A 12,528-nucleotide genomic window follows, 5' to 3' on the forward strand; every position below is an offset into this window, starting at 1 on the left:
TGGGCTTGACAGTGCTTATGCTTCTTATCTAACACTGCATAATTAATAATGATTAATAATCTGCTGTGAGGCCCAAAGTTTTATTACACACTTCTAGAACCAGCATATAACCAGTTATAACCAGCAATTTGCATTGAATTCCCTGTCGTTACTGAATAATACGTCTTAGTATGTAATAAGAGACTTAGACTGCAGTGCAGGGCTGTGCACAACCAAAAAAACAATAAATATGTAAAAAAAAAAAAACTTTAACATCATCTGAAACGAGTGTCTCCTGTAAATTTTCTAAAATCAAGCTCACCTGACAAAACAGCATGACTCTCATGTGTGAACAGAAATCACACTGCATCTACGATAAATAAAGATACTACAGCCACAGTTTGAGCACAGTCACCGACTCCTTTCCAGCCAGCTCTGTTTAAAATTAGTGAACAGAAAAAGTGCACTTGCTACAGAGATGAGCTGTGTACTTATGTGTATATAGTACCTCCAGTCATATTTGCACAGTACTTTGCAAAAGTCAGAGACCCTTTATTCATTTAATTTCCAGTTAAAACAAAAATTGATGAGAAATAGTTCAATTTTTGGTGTTGGGAACATAGAAAATATTTAACAGAAAATAGCCTCAACAACTAAATGTAACATGACATTTTGCATTTTTACATTTTACATATTATTCAGTTATTCACTTTTTATCTTTATTACAGACTCCATTCTTTTCAGGAGACTTGCTTTCAGTTTTTCGAAAGGATATTTTTCACACTTCCAAAGTTCAGTCTTAGAAGTTGGTTGCATTTCCTGCTTCTCACAATCCAAGTATTCCCAAACACATTCAATGATGTTGAGATCTGGAGAACACATCCTTTCAGACTCATAGTGCTGAGTCGTCTTCTCACAGTGGAAAGATGGACAGAAACACCTGTGGATTTTTTCAGATCTGAAGCAGCTTCATTTTCTCCTCTATCTCAAAGTTGAAAGCTTTAAGTGCTGTTTATCTGATGTAGACAGTGTTGGTGGCCTACCAGGTCTTGCATGGTTTTTAGGAGTCCCATTTTCTCTCATTTGTTGAACTCTAGTTTTGGAAATTCCTGTGTTTTCAATTATATTCCTTTGACATTCCCCTTCCTTATGCAAGAGGATTGTTTTATATCTCCTCAGAAATATCTCTTTAAAAAAGCACAACTTGTACTTAATGATTGTTTTGACTAGACTTGTAATAAATGATGTTCTCTGACATTTCTGGCTGTTCTCAGCCACCACCACCACCCCCCACCTCCCCGAGGCCACAAAAGCTTGGTGTACTGTTTCCATTGTCTGTATTACACTACTATGAGCAGAGTACCTCCAGTCACATTGATGGGCAGTGTACGTAACTCACAATGACCCAACAGCAAAGCAGCACAGAAAGACAAGCACAGCCATGCAATTGTTTCCGAAATGCAAAAAACACCATCATGAGAACCCCCAGTATGTCTGGAAAGGCTACAGATATACAACACTAGCAACAGTGGTAATTCGACAGGTCTAAAATTGTAAGCGACTGCAGTTTGACAGCCCTGCTGAGAGAAAAGAAACACAGCTGGCCTGTCAATCATCAACCAGCTTAGAGCTGAAGAGTGTTATTAAGCTGTGACGGCGATGTAGAGACAATCACATGCTGACACGATGTATTAAACGCTAACAGAATGAAATCAACACCAGCGATGGAACCTAACAAGGGCTGAAGGGTGAAGCGATCGGATCGTGCCGTGCTGACGTTCAGCTAATGAGAAGAGACAATGCTGAGCTGAGGAAAAATCACATGATGAAGATTTAGAGGTGTTGTGGGGAGCCATGATGTGAAATGAGCTCAATGTGAGGATTGTCATATTATCAATAAAATAAATTGATGTGACCTGCTAAATCCAGTGCCTACATGTTCAAACACCAATTAGTTGGGTCAACACAACATTTTAAGGCAACTAACTCAACTAGAGGAGTTCATCAAGGCCCTCGGGGTGATTTAACTCAAAAATGCTGTGAAGTAAGTTACCTAAAAACTTTGTTGACACAACTATTTTCCTTTTTTACAGTGTACTTTCTGTATATTAGCTGCTGAGGTTCAGTGACCAGTATACGCTCCAGAGGGCAGTATTTAGGTAAGTATTCAAGTAACATTTAGTAGCATGTTCCACTTTTTTAAATTACAGTGTAGCAGCCTGGTTGTCAAAAAAGTACATTGCTCATAATTGATCATATTTTCCATTAAATCCCCCAAACCAGTCATACTGTGTTGTCATAAGCTTAAACAGAGGGCAACTCTTTTATTTGTATCATTTCAGTTGTATGCAAAAGTTTGAGCACCCTGGTCAAATAGCATGTTTTGCTGATTCTCTAAGTGAAAATAAGTTAACACATCCTTTATAGAGAGCTGCACATTAATGCACAATTACTGTTTGTTTGTTTAATTTATCATATTGGAAAAAGAAATAAAACATAATGCGGCCTGTGCAAAAGTTATGGTGCATTTTATATTTTATTTGCTTCCAAAATGTTTAACTGTAAGCAAATGAATCGAATTTGTGCTTGTACTGAGGTGTATACATGAAAGTTTAACTAATTGCTGTATTTAAGCTTGTTCCCTCTTATTTTCACTTAGAAAATCAGCAAAAGTAATTTGACCAGGGGTTAGAGTCACATACAATTGTATATTATTATTATTATTATTATTATTATTATTATTGTTATTATCTACACTACAAAGTGTCCATATACATATACTTCCTGTTAATAATATTATTTGTTTTGTGTTTTAATGTTGACATACAGTTGTTTGCAAATGTTTGAATGGGGGAAGAGACAGAGCTGAAGAGCCAGAGGCAGCCTTTTTCTCTCCTCTGTGCCTCCGCAGAGTCCTGGAGGAAGACAGAGATGTCTAATTGTTTTTAAACTGTAAATGTGTGGGTAGTGTTGAACTCACACATATTTTTTCCAGCCTCCACTCTTTTGCTCTAGCCACACACTCGTTCACTCCAGCCACACTCTCACTCTTTCCTCAGCTCTGCTGACTCAGCGTCCACAGTGTGGAGACACTCATTTCTCTCAGATATTATATTAATAACCACAGTGTTTACACTCACACTCACACATCACAGCACTGCTTACAGGCAGCTCATCAAACCTGACAACCCGAGAGCGCACACACACGCACACACACACACACACACACACACACACACACACACACAGACACATGCGCACACACAGCTTCAGTCAGTGGAAATGCAGTAGATGTTTGTGCTGCTCAACTGTTTGCAAAAGTCCACAGAGAGCTGGACCAACAGCTCCGAATTAAAAACACCAGAGCACATACAGCACAGCCTTCTGGAGTTTATAGACAAACATATAGGAAAACAGCATAGAGAGAGAGAGAGAGAGAGAGAGAGAGAGAGAGAGAGAGAGAGAGAGAGAGAGAGAGAGTAAGCAGGTGAAAGAAAGAAAGAAAGAGAATTTTGCACTAGAAAATGATTTTAAAAGAAAGAAAGAAGAGAGATCAAGAGAGAGAGATAAAGAAAGAAAGAAAGAAAGAAGAGAGATCAAGAGAGAGAGATAAAGAAAGAAAGAAAGAAAGAAAGCATGCAGACAGGAAAAATAAAGCATGAGAAAGAGACAAAAGAGACAAAAAAGAGAGAAAGAAAACATAATTTTAAAATGATACAGCATCCGAAAGAAAGAAAGAAAGAAAGAAAGAAAGAAAGAAAGAAAGAAAGAAAGAAAGAAAGAAACAAACAAACAAACAAACAGATTTTTACACATTACTTGCTTTCTACCAACTACCCAAAACCTGTCAAGTCACACAAGACTAAGGCCCAATCCCATTTCTTATTTCTACCCCTACCCCTTGTTCTCGAGTGTCACCTTGCCCCTTGGAACTGAGTTACAAGGAGTAGTGGTTGAAATCTTCCCCTACAAAATGGGACCAAATGAAAAAGAACATTACATCATTAACAGACTACCAGCGCTGCTCTGTAGACGACCCTGCCAGTCTGCAGTGACAGCAGAGGAGGGTAAAGTTCAGCTCCTCACTGCTGGGCTTTAGTTACATTTAAGGCATCATATGCCTTTAAAGTGGGGGTATTTGACAATTATATATTATCGCCCACCCCTAATTCTTTGGCGATATGAAGCTAAAGTCAGCTATTCGTTAGCTTCTTGCCCATTTCTGCACCACTTAAGACGTAACCAAACTGGTGCGGGTGAATGTGAGAGTCTGATGGTGGTGTTTTTCTCTCCTGACTGGGTTTTGGACTCACCCTCACTCTGGCCACCTGCTGGGGGGCCTGCTCATTCTCCATCAGCGAGCCCATATACGCGTCCTTCTGGAAGACGGGCGGGTTGTCGTTCACGTCCATCACATTGACGCGGAGACGACCTGTAGTCTCCTCCCCTCCTCCATCCCGGGCCAGTATGGTCAGAGTGTAGCGACGCATCAGCTCGTAATCCAGCCGGTCCTTCAGAGTCACCCAGCCTGTGTCCGCATCCAGTGAGAACCTGGGGCCGGGGCAGAAACCGGGAATCAGTGAAAAAAAAGGAGTGCCCCTAAAGCAGTTGTCACTGAGGGGGGACAAGCTTTAAAGCATGTTAGCAAAAATTTTATTTAGACTTTTGCCAATCCGATTGAATATATTCCGATTATAGATTAACACTGAGGTGTTTATATACTCACTCTACTCAACAATCTGATGGAAAATCTCTGTTTACATGCTGGATACAAGTAATCGGATCCAAAATTACACACATGAATAGAGTACTACTTAGTGTAGATGTTACCATGACAACTAGCATCACATGAGGTCCCAGTCAGAGTGAGATGAGCATCAGTGAGCCGTGCTTGTGTTTTTAATCACATTAAAATGATGTCAGACTCAGGAAAACGTGCCTCACATGTCCTTATTAAAGAAGGCCGAGAGGAAGATGTCGTGTTCTGAGACACATAAGCTGGACGTCCGTCCCACCGCCGTCTTTTAAAGATCAGAGCACAAACTCCGTCTCCTCTGCAGACCAGTTTCTGCTCCACCATGTTGAACCTTATAAACTTTCACTATGACGTGACGCACATGATCAGAACCTACTTAAACTTTCCAACTGGGAATGTAATCAGACACAGATGTTTACACAGCTATTATTCTTCTATTTAACAGATTATTTACAGGATTACCCACCTCGTTCAATCGGATAGAAATTTTATTCCGAATTGCCTCTATCAGTCTAGTCTGACTGAGGTGTACACGTGGACGTATTCTATTCCCGTTGAGCTATTAGTCAGATTATTAACAGATTATAAACCTGCATGTAAACGTGGCTTTTGTCAAAAAGGTACTGTCTAGGTAAATTTAAGTCCCCAGAGGTGCAAACAATAAACACTCAAAGGCACAACATGGCCTTAATTGAGTTTTAAACATGCACAACATTCACTTTGCCAGCAGAAAGAGATGTATTTGTATTTTTAAAATAGAAAAATAAATTTAAAAGAAAGGGCATCAACACAGTTTAAAAAGGTCCCACTGGGAAGGGGGGGTTGTAGACACTTTGCTCCGCTTCGTGCCTAAGAACACCCTTCCCCGTGATACAATCACAGTATTGCTTTTTATTGCTTTATTAAACCCTGCAATTAAATGTGTGGCTGGTATGTGAACATGATTATATGACAATTAACCAAAGTCGCAAACTTACTGACCTTGGAAGGTCTATCTATTTTTCCAATATATTAGTTAAATAAGTCTCAGAGTTACTACAAAATCCTGTTCAGTCAAAATCAGTCTAGCGTGACCTGCGTTATCCACCTGGAAGTGATTTCTTCACTGTTTTGACATAACGCTGATTCGTCATCAATTTGCTGTGAGGCGCAGAATGTTATTTTTTTCAATGCTAACGTGTAAACACAGCAATAAAGAAATTAGGTTCATGCATATTGAATAGATTTCTCATGAAATGTCTCTGAGCGGTGATTGAGGGTGAAATGTCAGAGGATGGTAATGTATGATAATCTCTCACTGGTCTGGCTCGTCACTGAAGTAGTAGCGCACCACGCCGAACGTCCCAAAGTCATTATCTGTGGCCTGCAGAGAAGGAGAGAGAGAGAGAGAGAGAAGGTGGGTATATGGCATAAGAAAAGCAATGCACCATCAGAGATCTGTGCTGCAGTGAATTTAATTTAAATAAAGCTACAGTTGCCAAACAACATAACTACTTTATATATCTACTTATCCACTCTTGGTAACAGTCGAATCTGGTAGCTATTGCCAGATTAAACATTATTACAATATTTACGAATCATTATTAATCATGCATTATTTTCTGTATCTTTAACAATTACCTTAATTCATTTTATTATCAATTATGTTTCATATATTGCTTATGATGAAAAGCTAATGATGTTGTTCACAGAAAGAATAAAACATCTTGCTGAAACTTTATTTTGAGAGTCCACTGTAAATTCTTTGTAGATGCTCAGCTGCAACTGAACTTTGGTTAAATCTGACACATTAACTTCAACTCAACACCTAATCCTAAACTTGAACTCTAACACTGTTGATAATCAAAATAGTTGCACCAAATAGGCTGTTAACAAATACAACATCTGCAGATCATCTGCAGAGGACTATCAATGTAAAGTGTGCCCAACAAACAAACTGAAACAGACTGAAACAGAATGTAAACCAAATGTATTCTTTGGACTCGTGTTATGTTAAAAACTCTTGAGGATATTGTGTGCGTGTGTGCGTGTGTGTGTGTGCGTGTGTGTGTGTGTGTGTGTGTGTGTGTGCCACTGTGTCAGTGGCACTGTTTATCAGATAGTGAGTTAGTGCTTGAAACTTCACACTACAGAGTGTTTAGTTCTGCACAATTAACACTCACAACTGAAACACTCACAAACACACACACACACACACACAGAGTCCAGAGCAGAAGGGTCTCTTACCAGATGGCCATGAACTCAGTGGCCTGTCCTCTACTCTCACAACAACAGATGCACACACTCTCACAATGATCATCAATGGTTGATTGTGTGTGTGTGTGCTTGTGTGTGTGTGTGTTTGTGTGAACAGTCATTTCAACCGTGCACAGCGTGGGAAAAGAACTTGCATTATGCTGTGATTCTGCAAGTGTATTTATGCAAATAAACATAAAGAACAGAGACAACAGACGATTATTATAGCAGTTAATTCAACAGCCACAGCTGTGAGCTAAAAATAGATCATCAAAAGCTCTGACATTTCTTTATTCTGCCCCAAATGAGTCAGTGAGTCTGTCTCACACACGCTTTTATACAATAAGATACAAGGTTTTGTTCCGACAGTAGCCATACTCACACACACACACACACACACACACACATACATATATATATATATATATATATATATATATATATATATTTCCCTCTTTCTTTTTCTCCTTCTTTCCATCATTCCACAGCACTGTTTATTAGTACTGTAGTCCTGTACACAGAGCAGGCTGGTTCTCTCTGTGTGCCTCTATGGGGGGAGTGATGAGGGTGGTCCGAGGAGCAGTTTGACAGAGCTGGCTTTTAAGTGTGGAGATGTGTGTCATGTTCTTCAAGGATGCAGGAGAAGACAGATACAGCTTATTCTGTCTGTGGACACACACAGACATACACAGACACACACACAAACATATACAAAACACAAACACACTGACATATACAGTACATGCTCTCTCTCTCTCTCTCTCTCTCTCTCTTTCTCTCTCCCTCCCTCTCTCTCTCTCTCTCTCTCTCTCTCTGTGATGTATTGTTGGTGGTTGGTGTTGTAATGGAGTTCCACTCCAGTGCTTGTGCAGTTGGTTTACTGGGGTGCAGGGCTGAACACTGCAGCGCTGTCAGTAACACTATTAGTGACCATGATTCAGCTCTGCTCCAGTGACGACCTCATACTGCGTGTGTGAAAAGTATCAGCAGTCTGCGGTTTATTGCGGTCACTTGCTTGCATTCTGAAAGTTCATAAGCGCCGTTAGCTGCAGTACAGCAGAAAACAGCATTTCAGTCATGGGCAACCGCTCATGGACCCTCCCATGTGGGACTGGCCCACTCTTGCTCCAGCTCCACCCACTGAATACTACATTTATTCATTCATTCATTTATTCATTCATCTTCTAAGCTGCATATCCTTCTGGGTCGCGGGGGGTGCTGGACGCTATCCCAGCGTTCACTGGGTGGAAGGCAGGAAACAATCTGGACAGGTCACCAGTCCATCGCAAGGCAGACACACAGACATAGACATTCACACACGCTCACATCTATGGGCTATTTAGCATCTCCAGTTGGCCTGACTGCATGTCTTTGGACTGTGTGAGGAAACCAGAGCACCCAGAGGAAACCCACACAGACATGGGGAGAACATGGAAACTCCACACAGTAATGACCCTGGTCACCCGGGGCCAGGGAACACACCCAGGCTCTCATTACTACACACACTTCCCAAATCTAAGACTGACTAGTACCTGTGCATAGTCGCTGCTGGATCTTTGTATATTTATTTATTTATTTGACATTACTTGAATGACCAGGGGTCGGCAACATACAGCTGTTTTACTGCCCTGTTGCGGCTCCACAGCTGAATTAGATTTTAAGGGAAACATAAAATAATCATCCTTTGCAGTAAAATAAAGCCCTGCGGATCGTTCTAACACAGTTTTGACAAGCACTCGAGTTCATTTATAACTGCTAACTTACCAACCTTTAACCCTAAAGTTTGGCACGCAGACTGCTGGTTACATAGCAACACAGATAAGAATCTGGCCTAGCTAATAGCTAACAAAAAGGCAAAGAGATGGACATCAGTAAATTAAGATGAATGGCCTTATTTGCATTTATAATCACTCCAGCTGGTTTCCTGATATGTTTAATCTGCAACGAGAAACTGTCAAACACTAAAAAAGTGGCGAAGCTAAAGTCAGTTTCTCATTCACCAACTTCTTGTTTGAATTTTCCCGTTACACAGTATATTATATTTTTAGCCTATACTAGTACATCAGCACCAGCTGACTCCTGGGCTATATCAAAATTTTGCAACAATCAGACCAACAGAAATGATCAAAAATGAAATAAATTCTTGTTATATTAACTTACACTGAAAGTTAAGAGTGTATATTAAGACAGTTTGGAGGTGGGGCTGCGAGGGAAACCGGGCAGGCTGGGCTGCTGTGTTTTCAAAGCTAACGCTAGCTACCAGAAAATATGGACAGTGACAGAATCAAATGGTACTTTTGCAACTTTGAAGTCTTACGAGGTTGACGATTTGTCTCCACTACCATCCCCATCTTCGATGAAGGAAGGTCTCTCTGATCAGGCAGTGTGTCTTGAGCCTCACCAGTATGAGCAACTTACTCAAGCCTCTGAAGAGTTAATGTAGTGCCAGAAAATGATTAGCAGCGAGCGGGAGACGCGTCTGAATGGTAAAACATTCCCTAAAACTGCGACAGCTAACTTCTAATTATCTGTTCAGTGCGTATTCAATAAAAGTTCAAGAAAGGCTGTACGGAGGCCTTTCCTGAACCATTTCACTTTCTGTAGTTCCAGTGTTGCTTGCCGTTGATTTCTGTTCAGTGAGTTGCGCGCCCGAAGGTTTGATTTATGAAGGGAAACATGAATCGGATGCAACACCAGTAACTAAATAGAGACTTGCAAGAATCCTCACTTAATCAGTCCTTCAGGTTACCTAGTCATGCGTAGAACATTATCAATAAATGTGCTAATCATAACATCTTTATTATAAGCTCAGCTTAGATTAATTGGGTTATTTACAGTTGTTGCAGACATCTGGCATATCGCAGCCTTGTGAGGTGGGGCTGGGGGTATTTAGCTCAGCACGTGAGTGTGGTTATCTCCTCGCTCCAGGGTCCTATGCTTTCATATTTATGAGTGTGGAACCATCAGGGGGCGGTAACGTTGGTTGACTGATTTGCATACTGTGACGTGTCCTCCATGTCTATAGCAGAGTTGAACCAGAGGGGCACTGCAGAGGCGGAACTGACCATGATAAAAATGATATTTTTACAGTTTGGAAAGGTGTGTTTACATTTTAAGCAAGTCTGGTATATTTTATTATTACAGAGCAGTTCATTTCAGCCGTTAATGGAAAAAAGGTCTTAGGGGTGTAGTTACTCCTTAGAGCAAGAACAATTCAGTTTTGAAAGATATGAGCCCTATAATTCAGATGAATATCACAAACTCTAACAACATTGAACTTTCAAGCAGAGTTTCCTTTGTAGCTAATAAAATGTTCAATGGTTGTTCAAAATAGCATCACGTTCCTGAATGTAGTATTTTTAATGACATTTACAGACACATTATCTGTGCTTCACTGGCAGGATTTCTGGATGATGCTGGTAAGTCCACAGAAAACTTAATATGTACCTTATTTCAGCGATGAAAACTTGTTGTTGTGCATACAGTCTTTTTTTCACAAAGCAAAAAAGAAAAAATCTTTATATGTTGTAATATTCTTGTCAGTGTTTGACACAGAAACAGAAGTCGAAAATGCAGACTCCAACCTGTCGATGCAGAATGTAAACTGAATGTAAATGTAATTCATTATGTAACTGTAATTACTTACATAATTCTGTAAGTATATGTAATGATTTATTTAATGTAATAGAAGGTATCAATATCTGTATACAGCAATAACTAAGACTGCCTGGTATTTTAACCCTTAGAAATGTAGTTAGAAATGAGTGCAGGACTTCACTCCCTCCCTCTTCTCCCTCATTCCCTCGCTCCCTATCTCTCTCCTTCCATCCCGCCCTCTCTATCGCTCCTCCATGCTTCCCTCCCCACTCCGTCCCTCCTTCCGTTTCTCTATTCCTCCTGTTTCTCCTATCACAGCCCACATATTCTCTTCTCTCTCTCTCTCTCTCTCTCATTCTCTCAGAAGTACCTCACTCCTACTCTCTCTACCTGCCTCTCCTTGCTACCTTTTCGTCCTTCCTTTATTCGTCTTTGCTTCTCCCTCCCTCCCCTCCCCCCCAAGAAGGTGATTGACAGCTCCATAGGTGATGATAGCGCTAAGAGTGTTAGCGTGACAACAGCAGCTACACCGACAGAGGAGCTAATACAGAAAGTAGAGGGAGAGAGAGAGAGTGAGTAAAGACAGAGAGAAAAAGAAGGAGGAAAAACAACAAGAGAGAGAGAGAGAGAGAGAGAGAGAGAGAGAGAGAGAGAAACTGAGGAAAAGAGAGTAGACAGATATACAGATGGGAAGGAAAGAAGGACAGAGATAGAGTGGGAGAAAGAGAGAAAAGAGTGAAGCGTGAGGGGAGAGAGTAAAGAGAGAGTAAAGAAGGAGAGAATGAGAGAAACGGAGAAAAAGAGAAAAAGCAATGGAGTGTAAACAGAGAATGAATGGTAGAAGAGAAAAATGAGGGGGGCATAGAGGCAGGAGGCAGAGTCACAGAAAGAGAGAGAGATGGAATGATGGAAGTAGGAATCTAAAGAGAGAGAAAGAAAGAGAGAGAGAGCAAGAAAAGGAAAGAGAAAAAATATTGGAAGAAGAGAGCAAAAGAGAAAGTAATAGAAGAAGAGAGAGAAAGAAGAAGACAAAACACTGGCAGAGGTAGGGAATGAAGAGAGCGAGAAAAAATGAGAAAGAACGATAGAAAAGAAGGAGAATAAGAGTCAGAGAGAGAGAAAGAAAGAGAATGATGGATGAAGAGAAAGAGAGAGAGAGGGGGATAAGAGGGTTATAATGATATATGACAGAGAGTATGATGGAAGGAGAGAGAGAGAGAGAAAGAATGATAGAAGCAGAGAAGAAGAAAGAGAGACAGAAACAATGACAGAGGAAGGTGGCAAAGAGTGAAGAAAAATACAGAATGACAGAAAACAGAGAGAGAGAGGGAGAGAGAGAGAGAGAGAGAGAGAGAGAGAGAGAGAGAGAGAGCGAGAGACTTGTTTGCTCCATCGCCTGACAGGTCGTCCTGCTCTCTTTAGCCAGAGGAGGTGTGAAAGGTCAGATAAAGCCGAGGGTGACGGATGAGAAAGATATGCCCGCGAATGGAGGGAGGGGAACAGTCTCTGATGGTCAGTCTGATGGTCACACCACAGGAGCTGAATGGACCCTGCTGAGTTTGAGTGACAGATGCTAAACGATGTTTGTCCTCAGACATAAAACGGGTGACAAACAGGGGAAGTGTGAACCCTCTGAGCGCGCTCACAAAGGACCGTCCACAACGTTCCCCTCAGCAGAGGAATATGCTTCAGTGTGAAAAGTGTCCAGGAACAGCACAATACACTTCATTCTAACTGTCACACTGTAATCACAGCACTTAAGGAGAAATCACACTCAAAAATCTGACTCCCTCCATCTGTCGCTTACTGATATCCCGCCAGGAAAACCTGCCTCGATCACTATAGAAACGTCCAGGAGGCTCCTTGGTTTCTAACAGAATCTGCTTTTAAACCAGATGATGTGTTTTGACAGGTTTGAGAATCAAATATGTGGAGTTTATATTCTGTTGTGGTAATAATAT

General features: G+C 40.8%; 1 protein-coding gene across 1 annotated transcript in view; it reads right to left on the minus strand.

The window, feature by feature from the left end:
• Positions 1-12,528, minus strand: part of LOC118810932 (cadherin-23-like) — a 338,859-nt gene that overhangs the window by 50,350 nt on the left and 275,981 nt on the right. Inside the window, exons 15-16 of the mRNA XM_036575094.1 lie at positions 6,034-6,098; positions 4,293-4,530 (exon numbers count right to left, since the gene is read on the minus strand). Coding sequence (XP_036430987.1) covers positions 4,293-4,530; positions 6,034-6,098 — 303 coding nt within the window. The remainder of the gene's footprint in view (positions 1-4,292; positions 4,531-6,033; positions 6,099-12,528) is intronic.

Source organism: Colossoma macropomum, unplaced genomic scaffold, assembly GCF_904425465.1.
Source record: "Colossoma macropomum unplaced genomic scaffold, Colossoma_macropomum, whole genome shotgun sequence".
Lineage (NCBI taxonomy): Eukaryota > Metazoa > Chordata > Actinopteri > Characiformes > Serrasalmidae > Colossoma > Colossoma macropomum.